At 37.0% G+C, this 24,580-nt stretch overlaps 1 protein-coding gene across 4 annotated transcripts in view; it reads right to left on the reverse strand.

The window, feature by feature from the left end:
- Window positions 1–24,078, reverse strand: part of PPP1CB (protein phosphatase 1 catalytic subunit beta) — a 40,845-nt gene extending 16,767 nt beyond the window's left edge. The window contains exons 1-3 of one of the 4 annotated variants that reach the window (XM_070235638.1): window positions 23,702–24,078; window positions 23,133–23,272; window positions 1,389–1,520 (exon numbers count right to left, since the gene is read on the reverse strand). In XM_070235638.1, the coding sequence (XP_070091739.1) occupies window positions 1,389–1,520; window positions 23,133–23,184 (184 nt within the window). In that variant the 5' untranslated portion in view covers window positions 23,185–23,272; window positions 23,702–24,078. Of the gene's footprint in view, window positions 1–1,388; window positions 1,521–23,132; window positions 23,273–23,420 lie in introns of all 4 variants that reach the window. The other 3 variants (XM_070235637.1, XM_023619315.2, XM_023619316.2) reach the window with 3 other exon arrangements.
- Window positions 24,079–24,580: the final 502 nt, after the last annotated feature.

Raw genomic sequence — 24,580 nt, forward strand, 5'->3', positions numbered from 1 at the left:
AAATTAATATTTGTTGTTTTAAGCCACAAAGTTTTGGGAAAATTTGTTATACAACAATGAATAACTAATACAGCTACTCTTATTATCTGGTGGTGTAACTTAGGTCATTTTGTTATACCAAATAGAGAGACAAACAGCAAAAACTTAGAAATATTTAGTATAAATTACTTCTATTACCTTCAAGTTATTTCTACATTAAAGCCTTTTAAAGAGTATCTTGCTGAGAATTCAAATCATTTTATGATGACTTAAAAGTAACTACGTGTGCTTCATTTAAATTCACAAAAGGGACTGACCATTTCAACAAAATTCCAAACTACTACCTCTTACTTAAAGGTGATACTCTAAGCTAATTAATTAATTTATTCAACAAACATTTATTTAGCTAATATCTCTTATTTGCTAGGCAATGTACAAAGGAGCACCAAGCATATGACTTAATAAACCACATGAATAAAGAAAAAAAAGTTTTTCAGGGGCACACTAAGCACCCACAAGTTACATGGTATGAATGTGGAGAACTAAGAAACACGTAGGGGAATGAAAGTTTTTGCATATAGCAAATAAGCCTTGACTGAGCAAAAGTTGATGATTACGCTCATAAAAGCTATGTCATAAAGACTAACAGCCAATACAAATAAAAACTGCGTTATTAAACCAAAAGCCAGTACAATATATTATTTATACCACTTTCTGCTGTTATGTGAACTACAGAAAAATGCTTTCTGTGTGATAATTTTTATGGCTATAACAATGCAATCATTGAACTCAAGGTCACAAGTTTTTGCTTTTGGCCAAAAGCCACTGTAAAACTTAACAAATACAGATTGTAAAGCTATTCTTCAAAATAAATTAAAATGATTATAACAAAGTTAGAAGACCATGGATACTGTCATATTGACCCCTCCAAATTCTATTTTTTTCTAACCAGTACATCAGAATGCCCATTTCTCCACATCCTTGCAACACTGGATATCAATTTTTGACACTTTTTAATCTGATCAGAGTTTGAGATTTGTTTTTAAATTGTATTTCACTGATAATTAGTGAGGTTGAGGATCTTATGTTTATTGGCCGTTTGAATTTCTTCTAAGATCTGCTTCTTTTTTTTGTTATATTCCTACTGCAGTGGCTTTTTCTTATTAACTTCTAAGAACTGTTTATATAGTGTGACTAGCAATCTTTTTATACATGTAGCAAATTATTTTCTTCTTGTAACTTGTCATTTTAGTAAAGTTTCAATTTTTATATAATTTTATGTAATAAAAACTATAAATCTCTTTTATAAAAAAATTTTTAAATGTTTTCTGCAGATAATCTTCAATGTAAATATGGGATGAAAACCAGGATTCAAAAGAGATCATTCCTAACTTTATCCTTTTACATACCACAAATTTTCAGTGGTGCTTCCAATTCCAAAAGAATAGGCTGGCTGAGAAATATCTCCCGAGACTTGATACATAAGCCCCGAACTTCTGCTTCAGTCATCTGCACAATCTTTCCTGGACGACATCCTCGTACTGATAAACAATGAATAAAATGGTCAGTTTTCCAAAATTTATCCATAAAATAATAATCCTTAAAAAAGTGTCATGCCCATTATTTCGAAGACCAGAAAAGGCACACAGGCAGCAAACCACGAGACACTCTATTGTGTCCTATGACTAACAGTAAGGTTCTTCTAATATCTCTGGCTTCTCTCTACACTCCTGCTGGTTCCTGATGCTGCTACTGCCTGATGAGGCTGCTGCCACGGAAATGCAGTCCTATTTTTTGCTTTCCAGTAGCCAACTGGAAGCCTCGCAGCCCAAGAGATCTAAAAAGTTTCAGGGACAGCAACTTTCAGTGTCTGTCCTACTCTCTCAGCAAAGTCTTGCATTTAGTAGAAGGCCAAAATAGCATCATTAAGAACCAGTGACTATGAAGAAAGGGAGACCAAATAAACATATCTGTCAGTAGGTGGTTTAGCTTCACATACTTCCTTGGAATATTATGAGCAGTCCCAAAAATTTAGCAATCACGACCTCCATTTTCTGACTAAAACAAAACAAATTATAAAAAGGTGCCAGATATTTATTAAATTTTAATGCATTATTATGTTCACAATAGGGCATTATATTTAGCTATTTAGATGGAAGAAGGCATTTTTCATATGAATGGGCAATAAAATCCATTAACTAATATAGTTCCCAGTAACTTCTGGGATAGAGTGGGGAGGAATGGTGAATGCAGAGTTTCTTATTTGCCCTACCGAATTGAACTTGTAATCATTTCCTTTCAACATTATCTTCTCCACTGGTTCTCTTTAATCGTTAAATATACTGCTAGCTCCCATTTAATCTTAACTGAAAAGGCATTTAAAAAGAGAAAACACAGACTACATTTCTATACACCTCTATTAATCCCCATTTACAATTAAGTCCACGTTTCTTGCTAAAAATTGCTATGATTCCTTTGTCGTGTCCAGAGGCTTAAAAAAAAGGCCCCACATGCAAAAGTCAACCCATGTATATATATTCAATTAATATAGTAAGATATAAGGAACAAAGAAGAGACAGAGACAATGTTGAAATGTGCTTCAGCAAGTATGACTGTTAATAACACCATTCCTGAAATTCAAAACGATGATTAGCAGAACTACTTTTATTATGGGAACTTAGCATAGCTTCTACCTTAGTACTAGCTCTCAAACATCAATTATCTACTTCCCAAAGACATTTGGATTTCTCTAAGACAGAAAAAGACATCTAACTTTGTACCTTCTTCCATTAAGTATCTAGACTGCTGCTTAGATTCAATGTCCTGCAATAGGAACACTTTTTAATCTTGGCATTAAATTTTAAATCTGGGAAGTGATGGTTAAAAAATATAGTTGCACCATCAGGGCATCAAATATCTATCTGTTTCAGTTTGGGGGGGAAAAGTACTCTCCTTGAAGGATTAAAGATCTCTGGTTGCTTCAGGATGACAAATACACACCTAAAAGTAATTATTTAAAGATAATGAGCAACAGACAGACAAAATGCTTTTGGCTCTTGCAAAAGCTTCTACAATTTCTTTTGTGATTGTGTAGTGATAAAACACTTAAGTTATCAAAATTTAGTTGTAACTTGATGGCAATCATTATTAAGTCAAAACTAGTGTGGGTCACTTTGATGTATGGATTTAAAGTGTCTAAACTACAATGGTAAATATTTTATCTCATATTTGTTTTATTTTCTCTGTAAATTACGTCTATTTAATTTTGACCTCAAGTGAATAATTTAGGTTACACTAACATGCACTTTGACTAACATTTATACAGAGCTAAAAATGCCTCAATTTATAAGCTATGCTAATCCACAGAAACTAAAAATTTACCAAAACAAACACACCACACAAAATCTCTTATATTTCACTGATTCTAAGATTCATGTTTTTTCTGCAATTAACATCTCTGAAGTTAGGAGATATCCCGCAATCAATCATTTCTTACAATTGTAATTGGCAGTGGCTTTTTTCTCCCTTCATGGCACATAAAATAATAGTTCATTTCAAAATCAATCACCTCTAAGAGTTGATGAAATGCAGTTAGAGAAGCTAAAGGTTCTTTCAAAGGTTAAGCCTTTGACAAGTAACCAAATCTTAGGAACAAATGAGCCAAATGTTTGGGAGAAGAGGGTAGATGGCTCAGGGCAATCCCAGCTGCCTTTCAATTCAAAAGCTGTGTTCCCTTATCCACCGGTATGTACTCCCAGACTTCCAAGAGCAATTAAAATTTCTGAGAGTCACCTGAAAAAAAGGAATAAATCAACGCACCCTGTTACGTAGGGGAACTACATCACTATCACTATCCATGGGGGATTCCAGAATTTGTGTACATGAGCCTAGACCCAAGTGTCTCACCAGATTACGAAGATACTATAAATCTGGATAATTCATTAGGTACAAAGCAATTTCACATCAATCATCTCATTCAATCCTTTCGCTATCCCAGGAATTAGAAAGAGAAGTTATTATCTACACTGTACAATGCTAAGAGATTAAATAACTTGTATAAGATTACAGAGCCCAGGTTTTATAAGACTAGAGGTAGTAAAAAACAGAAGAAAAGAATTTAGAACCAAGGTCTTCTAACTCAAAAGCCAATACTCTTTCTACTCCATCATATAAAATTTTTAGTCAAAAATTTCCCAGAAAAAGAAATTTCAGCAGGTAATAATTGCAAATCAGGTAAAAAACCCTGTTATAGCAAATTATCTACTACACTATTACTGTTTAGAAAACATTTTGAGGTATTACATACATACAGAAAAGTACACTAACATTATGTGCATAATTCAATGAGTTTTAACTATATATATACCTAAGTAACCACCACCCAGATCAAGATACAGAATACTTCTAGGAGGCTCCCTTAAGCCCTAACCATTCAATAATAATGCCCAAGCTTACTTTCTTGATTTCTTTCAGTAAGATTAATCTGACCTGTTTTCCAATTTTAGATAAATATACAGTATATACTTTTGCTCATTATTATATCTGTGAGATCCATGTTATTGTGTTTAGTGGCCATATGAAATATTTCACTGTATGAATATACCATAATATACTTATCTACTCTATTTAGGTCATTCCCATTTTGGGGCTATTATGAATGCTATGATTATTCACATACATTTCTCTTGGGTGTGTGTATATATAAAAATATATATGACACAGGAGTAGACCAGCTGGGTCACAGGGAATACTAGCTTTATTAAGAAGTAGATACTGCCAGTTTCTCAAAGCGGTTACACCAATTTACAATTCCACCAACAATGTTGCTTTACATCTTTGCCAACAATGGATATTATTAGTCTTTTTAACTTTAGCCATTTTGTTGGGTGTACAGTGGTGTTTGTTGAGATTTTAATTTGCATTTCCCTAATAAGTAATGTTGTTGAGTAATGTTGGGCCATTTGGATATCCTTTTTGGTGAAGTTCCTTTTAAATCTTTTGTTGATTCTTTAAAACCAGACTGTCTTTTAAAAATTTATTTGCAATAATTCTTTATATATTCCAGATGAATCCTCTGTTGAATATACGTGTTACAAGTACTTTCTCCCAGTTTATGCCTTGCTTTTTCCCTCTCTTAATGCTATCTTTTGATGAAAACAGAAGTTATTTTAATAACTTTAAATCCATCTTAATTAAATTTAATCAATTTTTTCTTTTTTGGTTAGTGTATTTTGCATCTTGTTGAAGAAACTTTTGCATTCTCTAAAGATATATCCTTATGTTTCCTTCTAGACGCTTTATTGTTTCAGCCTATCTCATTCAATAATCCATCTTAAATTAACTTTGTGTATGGTTTGAGGTAAAGATCAAGGTTCATTTTTATCCATACAGATATCCAATTGATTTAGCACCGTTTATTATAAAGATCATCCTTTCTCCACTGAACTGCAGGGGTAGCTTTGTAGAAAAATCAGGTGACTATACATGAATGGGTCTGTTTCTGGACACTCTTTACAGTCTATTAATCTGTTTATTCTCACATCAGTACTACACTCTCTTAATTACTGCAGCTTTTTATAAAGTCTTGGTATCTGGTAATGTAAGCATTCTAATTTTGTTAAGATTGACTTGGCTAATCTAGGTCCTTTCGCATTTTCAAATATGTTTTAAAACTGGCTAGTGTGGTTTTAATTGGGAACAAATAGATGAGTCTAGGGAGAACCGGTATCTTAACAATTTTGAGTCTTTAAATCCATGAACATGACATCTCTCCTTTTATTTAGGTTGTCATTTGTTTCTCTCAGCAGTTTTGTAGCTGTTAGTGTGGCAGTCTTGCACATTTTTCATTAAATTGATTTTGGCGGGGGGGGACAGCTGCTATTCTAAAAGTATTTTTTTTACTTTATTTTCCAACTATTTGATGTTAGTATACAGAAATACAACTGATTTTTGAAAACTGACTTTGCTTCCTATTCTAACAGTTTGTAGATTCCTTTGGATTTTCCAAATACACAATCATATCATCTGTGAAAAGACAGTTTTACGTCTTTTCCAATATTTATATCTTTTATTTTTTGTCCTTATTGAATTGGCTAGGACCTCCAGGACAATGCTGAACAGAAGTGGTGCTAATGATCTTCCTTGTCTTGTTTCTGAACTTGAAGGAAAAAGCATTCAATTTTTCTTTAAGATTGGCAGCTGAGCCAATCTTCTTCTTTTTTTCCTTCTTCTTCTCCCCAAAGCCCCCCAGTACACTGTTATGTATTCTAGTTGGAGGTCCTTTTGGTTGTGCTATGTGGGACGCCACCTCAGTATGATCTGATGAGCCGTGCCAAGTCCGCACCCAGGATCTGAACTGGCGAAACCCTGCGCCACTGAAGTGCAGCGCGCAAACTTAACCGTTTGGGCACAGGGCCGGCCCCAAACATTCAATATTTTACCATTAAGTATGACAGCTATCGCTTTGTACATACTCGTCTGGTTTGCTAACAAATTTTATCATGGTGTTAAAACTGGTCAAATACTATATCTCATCTATTGAGATAATCATATGATTTCCCTCTCTTTATTCTGTTAATATGATTTATATTGTTAAGCTAACCTTGGATTTCTAGAATAAACTCTACCAAAATGTGACATTCTCTCTCTTATATACTGCAGAATTCAACTTGCTCATATTTTGCTCAGGATTTTTGTGGCTATATTCATGAGATATTGACCAGTAATTTCCTTTCCTTGTTATTTGTCAGATTTTGGTATTAAGGTTGTGCTAGCTTCTAAAAACAAACTGGGAAGTGTTATCTCTTTTTCTATTTTCTGTAAGAGACTGTATAAAATCGGTAAATTTCTTCTTTAAATGTTTAGGTCACAAGTGAAACCACCTGGGCCTGGAAATTTCTTTTTGAGAAGTATTACAAGTATGAATTCATTCTCTTGAACAGAGATAAGACTATTCAGATTTTTTACTTCTTGTGTCAGTTTTGCCAAAATGAGTTTCTCTAAATTATCAAATTTATTAGCATTATTTATAATATCTTACTATCCTTAACATATATTACTTTTCTCTGAATCATTTGAGAATAGATTGCATACAACACGCTCCTTTACCCTTAATACATCAGTATACATTTCCTAAGAATATTCTCTTAGATAGCCACAGTACAAGTTATCAGATTCAGGGAATCTAATATTGCTAAAAATCTTAAAGATTATACTAGAATTTTAAGAACTGTTTCAGTCACGTCCTTTATAGCATTTTCTTCTCTAGCAGAGAATTCAATCCAGGATTACATTATTGCATTTATTCCATCTCTTTAGTGTCCTTCAATAGTGATGTCTCCCATATCTTTCTTGATACTGGCAATTTATTTTCTACTTTTTACATTTCAGGCTTTCTAGGGGTTTATCAATTTTATTCATCTTTTTAACAATTTCATTTAAACAAAATCATAGACCTGTTTTTTATTTGATTTCTGCTCTTATCTTTCCTTCTACCTTCTTTCAGTTATAATTTGCTTATTCTTCTCTTGTCTTGAGATAGAAGCTTAATGTTCAGCCTTTCTTTTTGCTTATACATTCAAAGCTGTATGTATCCCTCTATGCATCGCTTCTAGCTGCACTTCACAAGCTTTTCTTTCTTTTTTTTTTTAAAGATTGGCACCTGAACTAACATCTGTTGCAAATCTTATCGGTTTTTTTTCCTTCTTCTTCTTCTCCCAAAGCTCCCCCAGTACATAGTTGTATGTTCTAGTCGTTAGGTCCTTCTGGTTCTGCTAGGTGGGGTGTCGCCTCAGCATGGCTTGATGAGCAGTACTAGGTCCAAGCCCCAGATCCAAACTGGCAAAACCCTGGGCTGCCGAAGCAGAGCGCACACGCTTAACCACTCGGCCAAGGGGCTGGCCCCTTGGACAAATTTTGACACATTTTTTCATTATTATTCAGGTCAACATATTTTATAATTTTAACTGATATTTCTTCTTTAGCCAATATGTAGAAGTTTGTTGTTTTTAGTGCCATCAAGTCGATATTTAAAAACAACACTGCCTAATTTCTAAATATTTGAGGACTTTCCAGTTACCTGCTATTGCTTTCTAGATTATCACCACTGAAGTCAGAGAACATATCTGAAATCTCATTTCTTTCAAATTTACTAAGATTTGCTTTATGGTACGGCATATGATATATTTCAGAAAATGCTTCATATGTAGTACAGTCATGTGCCGCACAACGGCATTTTGGTCAAGCACAGACTGCAGGTACAACAGTGGTCCCATAAGATTAGCACCGTAAAGCCTAAGTGTAACACCATAGCTAACACTAAGTGTGTAGTAAGTAGGCTATACCACCTATGTTTGTATAAGTACACTCTATGATGTTTACGCTACAAAATCACCTAATGACTTACTTCTCAGAACGTCTCCCCATCATTATGTGACACATGACTGGATGACAATAAAGCTAGTCACACTTTTTTATTTCCCAGTGTATATACAACATGTATTTACACTGTAGTCTATTAAGCATTACGTCTAAAAAAAACCGTATATACCTTAATTAAAAAATACGTTATTGCTTAAAAATGCTAACCATCATCTGAGCCTTCAGCAAGTCATAATCTTTTTGCTGGTTAAGGGTCCTGTAAAAACACAATAATACATGAAAAGTACAATAAAATGAGCTATGCCTGTATCTGAAAAGCACGTATATCCTGTAGTTGTTGGGGAAAGTGTTCTATGGGTGTCGATTAGGTCAAGTTGACTGTAGGTCTTTGACAATTTTTTTCTTGTTTGTCCTGTTAGTTACTAAGAAAGGTGCACAAGCCTACTACAGTTGTGGTTCTGTCATTTTAAACTTTTGGGTCAGCCATCTTTTCCTTCTTGTGTTTTAGACCTGTATTATTAAATACCTAAAAGACGTAAGATTCTTATATCTTCCTGTTGAATTTATCCTTTTAACACTATGCAATGCACTTCTTTACCTCTAACCATACTTCTTGCCTTACAGTCTACTTTTTCTGACATAAACAGCCAATCCTGGTGTCTTTTGGTTAACGTGTGCACGATACATTTTTCTCATTCTTTCACTTACTCACCTGTGACCTGAAGTTTAAAATATGTCCCTTGTAAACGGTGCATAGTTAGGTCTTCTAAGTTTTGTCTTAAGCTTTTGTTCCTTTTACATTTACTTAATTACTAGGTTGAGCTGAAGTCTACCATCCTGTCATTTATTTTGTTTATCTCATCTGTTCTTTATTCCTTTCTCTTTTCTTGCATTTCTTTGGCAGAATCAATTATCTTTTATTATTCCACTTTCTCCTCTACGAGCTTTTTAGCTACATATTCTTTTTCTTTGGGTGGTCACTCTAGAGATAGCTAATGTGCTTTTCACTGATTTGCCAGTCTCCAGCCTTTTGTTCTACAGTTGTCACATACCGCTTCCACAGATTTTAACCCCCACAAGCCATAATTATTTTAAACAGTATTAATTTATATTTACACACATTTATCCTCATCATTGTCCTTTATTTGTTTCTGCAGTTCTGTGCCTTTATCTGGGATAATTTTCTTTCAACATGAACTTCTTCTAGTATTTTCTAGTGCCAGTCTATCATCAATAAATTTTCTTAGCTTTAGTCTGTCCTATTTTGCCTTCACTTTTGAAGGATATGCTCACTGGATTTAGAATTCTAGATTAGCACTCTTTTTTCTTTCAGCACTTTAAGAGGTCATTCTGTTGATTTCTGACTTCTTAATTTCAGGTGACATCTCAATTATCACTCTTATTGTTCTCCTGAAGGTAATGACTTCTTTCCTTCTGGCAGCTTTAAGATTTTCTTTTTCTTTGATTTTTAGCAGTTTAGTCTACGACAGGTCTCAATAAGCTTTTATTTGTATTTTTCCTGCTTGGAATTCACATAGAGCTTCTTTAATCTGTGTTTTGGTATCTTTCTCGGTTTTGGACAATTCGTGGTCAATATTTCGTCCATCCTGTATCTCCTCTCCTTCTGGGACTCACATTAGACATGTTAAACCCCTCCACCGTCTCATTCTTTCTTTCTGTATTTCCCCTCCATTTTTTCTCTCTTAGCACTGCATAATTTCTATTCAACTCTTTTCTTCTAGTTTACTATTCCTCTATTCTGCTGTTTCTAATTTGCTAGTAAACCCAACTACCAAATTCTTAATTTAGTTAATGTATTTTCTTAGTCATAGAGTTTCCAGGTCTCTGATAAAATTTTTTCCTCTTTATCTTGAGCATATTAAAATCAGTTATTCTAAACTCTGTGTCGAGCCAGCCCTGATGGCCTAATGGTTAAAGTTTGGCGTGTTTTGGTGGCCAGGAGTCACTTCCTGGGTGCAGAACTACACCACTAGCCTGTCAAGAGCCATGCTGTGGAGGTGGTTCACATTAGAACTAGAAGGACCTACAAACAGAAAATACAACTACATATTGGGGCTTTGGGGAGGAAAAGAAAAAAATTGTTAACGTCTCTGTGTGATAATTCTAATATCTGAATTATCTGTGGATTTACTCCTTTTTTCCCCCCTCTTGATTTTTGGTCAATTAACATCCTACAGCATTTTCCTGAATGAAATATTTGATTATGGATTAAAAATTATAGAAGTTCTAGGTGACACCTTCCTCCAGAGAGCGTTATTCCCTTATAGCAGCAGAAAGAGTACCAATGACTCACCCACATTTTCTTGAGGGCTGGGCTATTTCAGTTTTGCCCCCAATCTTAGGGAATGGCCCTGATGGGCTCTCAATGGAAAACTTGGCAGAGTTTGAACTTCAACTTTGCCTCTTTGGCACTAGGGGGTTGTTGGAATCTCTGTTCAGAGCTTAGCTTCCCAGCTACTGTTTTCTTCTGGGTTCCTTAGAATCTTATCTTACACAAGTGTACCTTAGAAGTCAGTCAATGACTTTGGGATACCTGACTAGGGATTTTGAGGCCAGAATCTATGTAGTTCTCTCCTCTTTTGGACTGAAGTTTCAACTGCTTTAGTGGCCCCAGACCTCTTTAGTCCAGTAAGACTGCCACCTTCTGTTTGGGCTCTATTCCTATGCCTCCAGGAAAAAAGCCAGAGTGACTGGGGAGCTCACTGGTGCTTTCCTTCTCTCAAAGATCAAAATCCTCAAAAACTTTCTGTGTTGGTTGCTCTTCAACAATGGAATGGCTGCTCAATTAAAAACAGAGAGGTATACAACATGATTACCAGATACATATTAGAAATTGAGATGATTACATAAAGAATTTTGAGAAATACCTTGCCAAGGACTAGGCACTATGGGCCCTAACACCATATTTTACCTGACTGAATCAGTCACACAACTTTGGTGGGAGCACCAAGGTCTAGCTGACTCCTGATAAGGTAATCTTTCTGCACAATCATGTTTACATTAGAAAAGGGGGAAAACACTACGGCCTGAGGGTCAAACTTGGCCCAATGTCTGCTTTTATGTGACTTGTAAGAGTAATTTTTACATTCTTTTAAATGGTTGCGGGGAAAAAAGAACAATGCTTTGTGACACACAGAAATTATATGAAATTCAAATTTCCGTGTCCATAAATCAGTCTTACTGGAATACTATCACTCTTATTTGTTTGTGTATTATCTACGGCACTTTCACAATACAATGGCATTTGAGTAGTTACTTCACACTGCTTCTCAGAGTACTACAGATTATACAGATGCAGTTATAACTCAACAGTGCCTTGAGTGTCACGCTTACTGCTGTACTGCAACATTTTATTTTACTTTTATTACCAGTGCATACTCATGATGTCAAAACAAGAAAAGTGGAATGTGAATGTCATGCTTTTAAGGCACAGTGGAGTATGGATTATTTTGTTATTGAATCAGATGGTGAGGCATTGTATCTACAACATTATAGCTGTGCTAAAAGAATACAATATATGTTCACATTACCAGACTAAGCACTCATCAAAACATTCCCAATGCACAAGAAAGTGAGTCAGAAACACTTAAAAATTTTAAGTGAAATCTCATCACAGTAGAATTTCTTCACAAAAATTAAAATGAGGCTGCAACCAAAATAAGTTTGCAACTGGTTCAAGTGTTAGCAAGACAGGAAAGCCATTTACTAAAGTGAATTAATTAAATCGTGTTTGACTGGAAAAGCCAAAGAAATATGTCCCAAGACAATAAACTTGTTTAAGACTATTAGCCTTTCTGTAAAACAGGTGAGTTGAGGACACTGGAAGCAATAATCAGTTAAAAAACAAATGATTTTGAGTGGTTTTCCTTGGCTTTTGATGAGTTCACAGATATTACCAATACTTAGTTGTTCATTATTTAAGGAGCTGAATCTGAAGTGACTGAAGAGTTACTCTCTATGAATGGTTTGTGTGGAACAAATAGAGGCAAGCATATTCTTGAAGAAGCTGACCAAAAAAAACCTGATGGTAGTAAAAATACGCATGGAGCAAAAAAAGACTTAACCAGACAATTTTACAAAGTTTATGAAAACTTAAGGTGCTTAAAACTCTATAGTGCAATTACTCAGTGGAAAAACATTTTAAGCTATCATATATTATTATTATTATTTTCTTTTGTTTGGCTGAGGAAGATTCGCCCTGAGCTAACATCCATTGCCAATCCTTCTTTTTTTTTTTTTTGCTTGAGGAAGATTAGCTCTGAGCTAACATCTGCACCAGTCTTCCTCTATTTTGTATGTGGGATGCCTCTACAGCATGACTGATGAGTGGAGTAGGTCCATACCCAGGACCCGAACCCCAGAACTCGGGTTTCTGAAGTGGAGCACAGGGAACTTTAACCACTCAGCCATGGGGCCAGCCCCTATCATGGATTACTGAACCAGTACTATCAATGATGAACTTCATTAGCTCTCATGAACTTAACCACTGTCAGTTCTATGAATATTTCTCACAAATAAAAGCTGAATATCTTGACTTGTCCTATTACACAGCTGTTTGATGGCTTAGTAGTGATAAAGTTTTATTATGATTTTTTTGAGCTCAGGGCCAATACAGAAATTTTTCTGAATGAGAAGAATACCTGCAATCACTATTACCAAACACTGAGTAGTTTTATAAACCCGATTTTGCTGCAAACCTGGTAATGTTTCTTAATGACTCAACTTTCCAGTGCTGTCAAAAGTTAAAACAAGATCTTCATTCCTTCACAAATGTGTATCAGATTTATTTCCTAAGCTCAAATCACAGTTTCAACAGCATTCTTTAGACCTCAATGCTAGTGCAAAATATATGAAAATCAGTGCAGTTTGAGAAGCTTCCACCTAATCCTCTACTGGAATTCATTAATCGGCAAGGTAATGACATGTTAAAAGGCAAATATCAAGAGAGGACTTAGAGAATTCTATAAATGCCTTCCAGGTGATGACTAAAATCACTTAACTAAAATCATACACTTGTACATTGATATCAGTATTTTGCGCTACCTATCTGTCATAGATCCTCCAAGATGAAATATGTAAAATCTCATTACAGATCAGCATTAACAGAGGAACACTTGGAATTGATTTTGATAATACAGAACACTAACTCTGAAACTTAATTAAGCAAAACGTTACCTTCTCCCAAAAGAATTCCCCTCCTCTCATGACAAAACTGTACTCAATCACTAATATTTCAAATTTCATATTCATGTAAAAACTTTGTCAACGACGGTTTGTCTTTTAAATTACAAATGGTGTATGATATATGTATGTGTGCTGTGCATGTATACTAAATTTTATCTTCCAATAACCATCTGATTTTTCCTTCAGAAGTTCTTACTATTAACTGCCTTCTCTAAAACAGAAAGAATGCCAAGAAAAAACAACCGATTCCACTATCACACCTGTCCAATGAAATCTTAGTAATCTTCATTAGCCTTTAATATTTTAATTCCCACTTATTCTACCCTACCCCACCCCCAAAAAAGATTCACTCAAGGTTACATATTAATTAATAGCAAAGCTAACTTAAATCCAGATTTCTTGATTTTTTCTGTATGATGAAATGGCAATTTCTCCATATGTAGCACACAACTCTACCTTTAAGCCACAAAAAAGGAATAAAAGTAAAACTTTTACAATTGGCTAAAATATGGAATTTTGATTTTAAGTGAAGGAACTAGGCAGCTGCCATAATTTCAATTTCCTTAAGTCTGCCTGATAGGAATGATTAATGTGGTTTCAGAGCCTCCAGATGGCCTTCAGGAGCTCTGTATAATTAATATCCCAAACTGCCTGTATTATTATGTACATGAACATATATATTTTCCTGAGAAGGCCCATGGCTTTCATGAATTCTCAAAGGAGTGTGTGAATCATCATGAGTTAAAAAAAATCATTCCAGATACACTGGTAAACAAACAGATAATGAGAAAAGAGTAAAGAAGAAAAGTAACAGATATAGGTAAGGGATGGGGGACAGACATTTCAGGAATGGAGGAAAGAGTGCCCTAGCCCTATAGTTCTCAAAGTGTGTCCCCTTTTCACTGTTTGCATCAACATCTGCACAGTGCAAAAGCAAAAGCAATGGTTAGTAAAACTGCTGGCATCTTAGCACAGACCAAGTCAGTGGTGCCAAATTATACTGGTAATCACTGGTGGTCACTGCCATGCACCTACAGTGCAACACAAAAAAGTCCACTTTCATTTAAGAATGCCCCTGATGAAGAAGTAAAAATGATCAATTTTATCAAAACAACACCACTTAGGGGCCAGCCCCGCGGCTAAGCGGTTAAGTTTGCGCACTCTACTTGGGCGGCCCAGGGTTTCTCGGGTTCGGATCCTGGGCCCAGACCTATCACCACTCATCAAGCCATGCTGAGGCAGCGTCCCACGTAGCACAACTAGAAGATACAACTATACACTGGGGGACTTTGGGGAGAAAGAAAGAAAGAAAGAGAAAAAAGAAGATTGGCAACAGATGTTAGCTCAGGTGCCGATTTTTAAAAAATAAAAATAGGGGCCGGCCCCATTGCCAAGTGGTTAAGTTCAGAGGCTCTCCACTTTAGCGGCCTGGGGTTTTGCCAGTTCGGATCCTGGGTGTGGACATGGCACTGCTCATGCACATGGCACTGCTCATCAAGCCATGCTGAGGCAGTGTCCCACAGAGCAGAATCAAAAGGACCAATAACTAGAATATAGAACTATGTACTGGGGGGTTTGGGGGAGGAGGAGGAGGAGGAGAAGAAGAAGAAAAAAAAACTCCACCACTGAGCATACACCTTTTTAACATTCTGTATGATGAAATGGAAAGTATCCATAAAGCATTTCTGCTGCATACCAAAGTACAATGGTTGTCTTCAAGAAAAACACTTGTGTGACTGTTTTAGTTCCAAGCTGATCTAGCCACTTTTTTTCATGGAACATCTTTTTTACTGAAAAACATAACTGACAAACTATGGTTATTCACAGTTAGATATTTAACAGATACTCAGGAAAAGGAACAAAGTGAATCTGTCATTTCAAGGAAAACAACTGACAGTATTTGTGGCTAACGATAAAATTCAAGCTTTCAAGTGAAAATTAAAATTTTGGAAACATATCCAGCACCATGAATTTGACAGCTTCTCCCTACTTAAGGACTCTTCTATATTGTTGTAACATTAACAAATGTATTTTTTTTTATATTGCATAAGACGTGTCAACATTTGAAAATCTGTGTAACTCAGCTTAACCAGTATTTTCCAAATGACCAATGCATAGTACGAGGTCATGTGTAAGATCCATTTAAAGTAAGTGCAAGATAAGTCAATGGACTTTAATGCAAGAAACCAAAAAATTCACCAATATTTTAGATTCTATATTACAACTAACCTTAAAGAAATTACCAGTTGTCAATTTTTGGCATGATGTTAAAGAATATCCACAATTATCTTAAAAAGCTATTAAAATACTCCTTCCTTTTTCAATTACTTATCTGTACAAGTATAGATTTTCTTCATAGGCTTCAACCAAAATAACATTTCAAAACAGATTGAAGTAAAGCAGATATGAGAATTTAGCTGTTCTCTACAAAACCAGACATTATAGACATTTGCTTACCACTAATTTTTTTCTTTCAGAAAACAAACATTATTATGCTAAAATGTAATGAGTTATTATTATTGTTACTTTAAAGGAATCAAATAGATTTTTAAAATTGTTTTAATTTCTAATACAGTACTGAAAAATAACTCATAAATAAAAGCTCTTGTCCTCAATTCTTTCTACAAATATAAAGTGGTATTAAAACTCAAAAAGTTTGCAGATCCATTGCTCTAGTCCCTAGCCAAAAGAAAGCATACAACGAATCTCCTTAAATCACCTTTCACCATTTTATTCTGCCTAGAAATCTCTCTCTCCCTCAGCACCAACACTGCATGCCAAACCAGATTATGAACTCTGGATAATGGGAATAGGAAAGAATGTTATACATACAAATATATGAGAAGAGGGGTTGTATGCAATAACCACAATGTGGAGGACACAATTTCTGTGAGATCCTCACAAGGAATAGCCTTCTCAAAAATGACTATGGGGAAGGTCCATGGCTCATCAGCATAGGAAGCCTTCTATTACCGATTTCTCAGTTCAGGTTTATACTAAACAATAACAACAGCTAACATTTTCTGAGCTTTTACTATGTGCCAAGAATTTTGTTTGAAGTATTTTACTTGTTTAATCTGTACAGATACATTATGAAGTAGGTACTTACTATCATCCTCAATACACAGAAGAAATCGGGGCAAAGCTGAAATTAAAATACATGCAGAACCTGTACTCTTAACCAGTATAAACATGGCCTCCCACTATATCCATCTTTACTGATATATCTTGAGTAAACACTTAATTGCATAAACATCTGATTATCACTCAGGACTCACATAACTATTGCAGTTAAGGTCTGATGGTCATAAATATATTCCTTTGTGTGATCATGTAATCCAGATCTTTCTCTCACTTTCACTCAGAAGCCTGGTCATTTCTCTCACTACTTTGGCCCAATTATTTGATAAATACTCAAACACACAGACAAAACCTTCAAATACCTAAGAAGTTTCCTTCTCAATTTACTATTTAAAATAAAAAGCTATTATAACTGCTAAATATTACACTAGAGAAAGCTATATAACAGATGTTCTCAAACTTCTTTTATTAAAAGTAACTTTTGATTTCTCTAAATCTTGAAAATAGGAGGTAGGATTGGGGGAAAGGTTAAAATGGTGTCAGACAAGTACTCAAAGCAAGAAAATGTTTTGGTCAACCTGTAACTGACTAGATGTGAACTCAGGGACATTCTGAAGATAAAATTCCTTTATGACGAAATAAACTGTGTTAAAACCTCCAAATTACACAGTTTTGGCACATCTCAAGATCCAAAGGCAATGCTCCCACTAGATTACGTTCATAACGTAAATGCATCTTCAGGTAAATATGGGGAGTGAGAATTGCGAGGCCAGTGACTTTTCAGGAAGGTTATATATACCCTCATAAATCACTTTGCTACACATGTGAACAGTGCAGAGGCAGAATAAAAGACAAGTGTCACTATTCTTGTACTACTTTTTCTACTAACAAGTAGCCACCAAGACCAGGGACTGAATTCCTCCATCAAACTAGGAAAAGACTGGCTACTGGTTATTTATATTTATTTAATGTCAGAATGAGTTTCTCCTTTTTTAGTCTTCTAACTCTAATTAGGGAATGAAGACTTTATTTCATTAAAGCATTTTAATTTTATCTAACAGACAGAAAATCTCTGTTGTATCGTGTATTTCAGAGAATGAGGTGTAAAAAAATTACATTTCACTTACTAATAACCAAGACCTCAAAGGTAATCCAATTCAATCTTGGGGGAAGAAAGACAGTGCACAAGAAGAAAGAGCTGTGACCTTTATCTCCTCCTCCTTCCAGTCCTCACTGATCCTCTATTTTTACAGGAATAAGCCTTGAAAAGGCTATTTACAGCTGCCAGAGGAGCAGTGATTCCTGCCTAAGGGTATAAATTTGTATCCACTCAAAATTAAATCCTAGATGATACAACTGGGAATCTCTATTCTCTATCACAACACCACTGCTAAACTTACTGACATTTACAAACCACTTCTGCTCCTTGCATCACTATATTCCAAGACTTCCAGGATAATCTTTGTTTCAGAAACACTTAATGAGATTTCAGTTATTATTCCTAACTATCTTTATATTCCTATATACCTACATTATTTTACTTCTTTTAGAGTTGTTTGAGAATGCATGTCACTTGAATGGATACTCTGTTAAACAATAAATGTCGAGAATAAGATATGAGAGAAAAAACCCTACTGGATACAATTTACTATCTTCCTCACTAATCCTAAATCTTAATATAATCCTGTCTCTAGACTCAAATGCAACTAGACTCCTAAATCCCCATGAATCCTAATCTTGGATTTAGACATTTACCAGAAAAACTTCAGCTCTGCATTCAAATAGCAAAATAAAAACACTTCTGGACTACTTCAAATTGTCAGTTTCCCACAACTGATGGAACTAATTAATGGGAAAATAATCTCTAAATCAGTTAAATTACCTGTATGCCTCCTCCAGGTTCTCATCCAAGAAGCAGCCAAGAAAAGAAAGTGTCCCTCAGATGATCTCCCCGACTCCCCAACCTGCTCTTTTCTAACAGACTTGGTCTTGGATCTATGCGGAAGCTGAGGTTGCCAGAAGCAACTAGCACTTCCTTCAAACTGTCTAACCTTTAGACTGCTGGGTCATAATTAAACAATTTAATCAGAAAAGAGGCTTTAAACAGCCTGGCAATTTCTCAAAAGGTTAAACACAGACTTACCATATGACCCAGTAATTCCACTCCTAACTATATACCCAAGGGAACTGAAAACATATGACCACTCAAAAACTTGTACACGAATGTTCATAGTAGTATTATTCACAATAACCAAAAAGGGGAAACAACACAAATGGCCATCAAGTGATGAATGGATAAAATGTGGTATGGTCACGCAATGAAATATTATTCAGCCATAGAGGAATGAAATACTGACACATGCTACAACATGGATGAACTTTAAAAACATTAAAAGAAGCCAATCACAAGAGACCACATATTGTATGATTTCACTTACATGAAATCCCCAGAATAGGCAAAATTCATAGAGACAGAAAGTAGATTAGTGGTTGCCTAGTGCTAGGGGGATGGGTGAAGAGAAAAAGAGCATGTCAGCTAATGGGAACAGGGCTGTGTTTGAGGGTGGTGGTGGTGAAAATGTTCTAAAGTTGATTGTGGTGATGACTGCACAACTCTGTGAATATGTTAAAAACCACTGAATTATACATTTCCAATAGGTGAACTGTATGGTACGTGATTTACATCTCAATAAAACTGTTATTTAAAAAGGAGGACATGCAATAATGTGGTTTCATTAATCTATTTCATTTTTCAAATTCAATCCTTTTTTTAACTTTCAAAAGGATCCATGAGAGGAAAATTTCCTATTTGCTAGTCTGTCAGCCTAGCTAAATGTTAAAAGTACATGATCCTGTACAACTGAAATCTCACAAGGTTGTAATCTATCATAACATTAATAAAAAAAAAAAAAAGTACATGATCCACAAGAAAGGAAAGGGAGATATACACTAAACGATGACAGCAGTTCCACAAATTCAGACATCTGACGGCTTGATATTAAGTGAAAAATGGATCAAAAAACAAAACAAGAACACACACAACCGAAGATTTTCATAAAGCTATCAGTGGGCCAAAAATATAAACACAATCATTTTCTGCCATGAAAGTTTATACAGTGCTAACTATCTACAATTCATGCTGTAATATTCAAGCTTAGCTTTGTTGCAAAGTAAACTTAAAAAAACCTTTTCTACCATACAGCAAATAGCTTTTAAAGTATTTCTGAAAACATTTCAATGACAAGGAAAAATGGTCATGATGCCCAATATTTGAAAAATTAACTCATAAAGCTATATAAACATTCTAACGAGGTAAAGTATGTGAACAAAAATTTATAAAAATCCCAGATGCACAGTTTTACACATATATATGATATATATAATCAAACATATTTATATAATAGGTATATGTTATCATCAACTGGTACAGCCAGTTTTTAAACCCTTGGATCTAGTCTGTGGCGGGAACAGAACCAGTACTATCTTAATCAGCGGGAAGCAGTTTTCTACACTATCCTCTTCCCAAACACATCAGATTCTACTCATCCCATTTCACCTCCTCCAAAATAAACTTCACATTTATAGTTCGAATAAAGTTGCCCAGGTAATTCTGCTATACTCTCACTGCCATCCTAACTCCTTTTGGAACTACTGAGATCAAAGTAAAAAGCTTTTACTGGATTTTCTAGGACATCCATAGGAACTAGCTTTAATTTAAACAGTCAGTCGAGAGCACTATGATAACCCGTGAGAATGTGGTAGCAGGGTCTCTACAGGGGATAGAGTGGCAGGCATCTCTGGCTTTTAGTTCTAAGTAAAACGTTAACCCAAGAAAATATACTGGAGGAAAACGTACTATCCAAACAATGAATTAGTCTATTGTTTTGCATTAAAAAAGTAACAAAATTTTTAAAATGTTCTAAAGGTGTTTTGAAAATATTACATCAATGATATGCCCACCTAAAAAAGAAAAAGACGAAGCAACTCAAAAATGTAGTTACTAAAAGTGTTATAGCTGATTGACAATTTGATGTAAGAAAAAAGAATCAAGTATATGCTATGGAACTACAATCAACATTTTAAAATAAGATCAAGTCCTGTTGATTTTTCCCCCTAATATAGAGAAATTATGACCAAATTTTAAGGTGTACTTTCATTCAATACTAAAAAAAAAAAATCTAACTGTAGTTATTCTGCTTGGGCAGCTTTACAAAATACCACCACTTGAATTTTAGTTAAATTTAATTAGCACATAACATCACTGAAAATCAAGGCAGACAAAAAAAAGTTTTTAACCGAAGACTAAAAATAATTACTTATTAGAAAATCAAAGTCTGTTTTGGAAGAAGTCTGGATTTTGAAAGAGGGAAGGAAAGGAGGAGCCTGGAGAATTTAAGAATCCCAGGGAGACCCTGTCAAACTAAATATACTTTCGGGGATTAAGAAGCAACTAATGAAATTCTTTACTGACGAGTGTGTGTTGAACATATAAACAGAAAGGAGGCTAGGAAAGCCGGAAAATCACTTGTTTAGACTGGGAGCTCCTTAAGTGAAGAGATTGTCTTATCTCTGGATTCCTGGTGACTGGCACGAAGCAGGTTAATAAACGCTTGGTAATTTAAAAGGGGGAAAATGTCTTGACTAGAATTCTCACCATAAAAAAAGGAAAAAACACCATCCAAAACCAAAACCAAACATTTTATTTGAATTCACAAAAACAAATGGAATCACTTAGCCTATTTTTCACGCCATATCTTTTTTCCAATAACCATGAACAATTCACTAGCGAAGCTTCTTACATATCTATAATCATAAAAAGCTACGTCCGACTTAAAAGGTTCCAGATCAACCATTTTGAAACACACAAATCTACTGTTTTATTCCTATAAAGTATATAAATATGTAAGTATACGGAAAACAAAAGTGAAGAAGTTGAGCCACACATTAGATTTTTTAAGTATTTAAATTTACAAGCTAAGTTTAAGATTTATAAAAATGGTGGTGGCCCTAAATGTCCCCCAAAGGTACCAAGACATTGAAGTTTTTAAATAGCTATCATTTCACTCTTTGAACAATGCACAATTACAAAATACAAGTCTTGTCAGAGCAAATGTCTCACAGACCCAGCAAGATGTGCGCCTCTGTTCAAGTCCACCAAGTCTTAAGCAGCGAACACTGACTGCAGGCACCAGGGGGCCTCCCAGGAATAACTTGATAGTAAAGGAAAAGGTAAATAAGAGTTCCTGGCGAAACTCTGCTTCTTATCCAGTCTTAGACTGCTGGAAGGCTTTCACATCTGGAGCAAATAAACTGTATTTTGTTACACAACGGATACATACAGAACCGATGAGATACCCACACATTGGTTGAAAGAAGGAACGAGCGCCCTCCCCCCATTCCCAATCATACAATCTTCTCTGATGATTTTCCAAACGTAACAACAAACTGCTTCACAGTAGTAAACAATTACCTTCGGGTAATTTGAAAGCAAGTAATAACAGTTATGCATATGCAGTCCTTCGAAGGTTTCTGACACAGAGAATTCTAAATGGAAAGGCTTAATTTCTTTTCTACACACTCACAAAGCAATTAGTGATGACGCAAATTTCAGGGTGCAGGGATTCACCGGCAGAAGACCGCGATTAACTTTGAGTAATATCCTGGCCTCTCCATCTCGTCCCTTTCCTTCAATCCCCCACCCCAACATAAAACTGTCCAATAAAAACAGAAGGGCCCGGAAACTTCAAACGCTGCGAAGACTTGTAAATATCTTTTAAACACAAGAGAGACTTTACAACAGACCTTTTCTAAGTTTGTGCAGAAATTAAATCCTGCTGAAACCTGTTAAATTCTCAAACCCGAAAGCCAATCCCTGCAACAAATGTGCCTACATATTTCACAGTTCTTGCGTGCATCTTCACCTCAAAGACTTTTGTTTTACTATTTTTTTAAGCTAAATAATAAATGGGAGGTACTCAACTCCCGCTGTTATCCTCTACTTAAATAAACTTCGTTCTATAGCATGATGTGAAAACGCAGAACAGATCAAATAACCGTCTCAAGGAGGAGGTTTTTAGAATATTCACTCCTGGAACAAGAGTCGGAGGCAGCCAAGAGCAATGCACAAAGAGGACCGAGAGAAATACACGTTCCACGCACATACAAGGCACCCGAGCACGCATCCCGGCCCTCCCGGGGAAGGGTCACCGAGCACCCCCGGCCGGCGCGCCGCCCAGCCGGTCCCCGAAGGTCCGCAGGGCCCCTGCCCGCCAGGCCCTGGACCGGCTGCCTGCGGGGACAGTCCCTCTCATCCTGCCTCCCCCCGACCGTGTTCGCGGAGGCCGCTCCCCCGACCAGCCGGCCTCTTCGTCCCCTCCTCGGCGGGAGCCTCGGGGAGGGAAAGGGGGGTCCCCTTGGGTGTCGGCGGCGGAGGGGAAACGAGGGCTGAAGCCGACGGCCCCCTGCGGCCGGCCGGGTCCCGCACTCACCCTCCAGCAGTCGGGTGATGAGACTGTCCACGTTCAGCTCCCCGTCCGCCATCTTGTCGGCACCAGACGCTCCTTCCCGGCAGCGGGAACAAGGGCTTCTCGGCGGCGGAGGCTGCGGCGACGGCTCGGCGTTCCCTCACCTACAAGTCACGCGGCGTTTCGACCCCGGTTCCAACTCCCCCTTTCCCCCGGGCCCTCCCCCCACCCCCACCCCACCAAGTAGTGAGCGCGCGCACTCGGAGGCACACACGAGAAATAAATAAATAAACAAGTGGGGCCCCCACGAACCGGGCCGCGTCAGACCCAGCCGCCACCTCCTCCTCCTCGGCACCGCCCAACTCCGCAAAGCTCACCAGCGCCGCCGACGGCCCCACCCGCAGCGCCACTCACTCTACACCGCCCTTCCCCGCCACCGCGCCACGCAGCCCTCCGCGCAGGCGCACGGCGCACTCCTTCAGAGCCGCCCGGCTACCCTCCCGCCCCCCGCACGCCCCGGCCTTCGCGCAACCGCACTGGGCTCGGTTCTCCCGCCACGGCCGCCTTCGCGCAGGTGCGTCGCTGTCTCTCACCACTTTCACTGCGCCGAATCGCCCCGGCGCGCAGGCGCCCGAGAGGCTCCCGCGGTTTGCTGCGCCTAGGAAGCTCCCGTTACGCAGAGCGCGTCTAGGCTGTGCTGACCTTCCGGCTTCACAGCTGCCCCTGTTGGGGTGCTCTGCAGAAGTCGTTCTTGTGCCTTTCCCGCCTTGCTTTTCTTTCCTTGGCTTTATTCCCTGGTCTTGGAAGCAATTCCTCATGTTTCCGTTAAACGGGAAATGCGGACTACATTACTCATATTTGAAACTCGAGTTTGCGCGTTTGGAAAGCAAGAAAGGGTTCCTCTGCTGAAAGAGTTTGACATTGCAAATAACGGGTTTTATACCCTACCGTTTCACAAGGCTAGTTGCCCAAGTGTCCCTGGGTGAAATAAGTTAAAGTGGGCCCTGGAGGCGTCAGCAGTAGTAATATATGACGTGGGTACCGCTCTCTGCCTTCTGTTGAGTGCTTTCGTGAATCTTACGTCTCCGTCCTCTCTGTTAAAGAACATTTATTTATACTCTGCTTTATTTCAGAAGAAGGGGTTTAAGCTAGCTTAGTTAAGTAAATGCAAAGGATAAATTAAGAACAGTACAGAGAAATATAGGACAAAAGAAAACGGAGAGTGGGAAAGATAAGATTAAACCAGTTTTCATGCAAAATGCATGGTTTCCTAAGGACAGGTCACAAATATGATTCTAAGCTTTCTAGCAATCAAGAAAAAGATCAGTTGCGAGGGGAGTAGGTGTTCAGGCTGAGCTGGACCTGGGACTTGAATCTGCTGTAGCAGATTGTGGAGTTGGACGCCCCTTTTCCAAATCTCTTCCATGAGACTCTTAAAGAGTAACAGAATGTCTGCTTATCCTTCAATTTTC

Source organism: Equus caballus, chromosome 15 (genome assembly GCF_041296265.1).
Source record: "Equus caballus isolate H_3958 breed thoroughbred chromosome 15, TB-T2T, whole genome shotgun sequence".
NCBI lineage: Eukaryota > Metazoa > Chordata > Mammalia > Perissodactyla > Equidae > Equus > Equus caballus.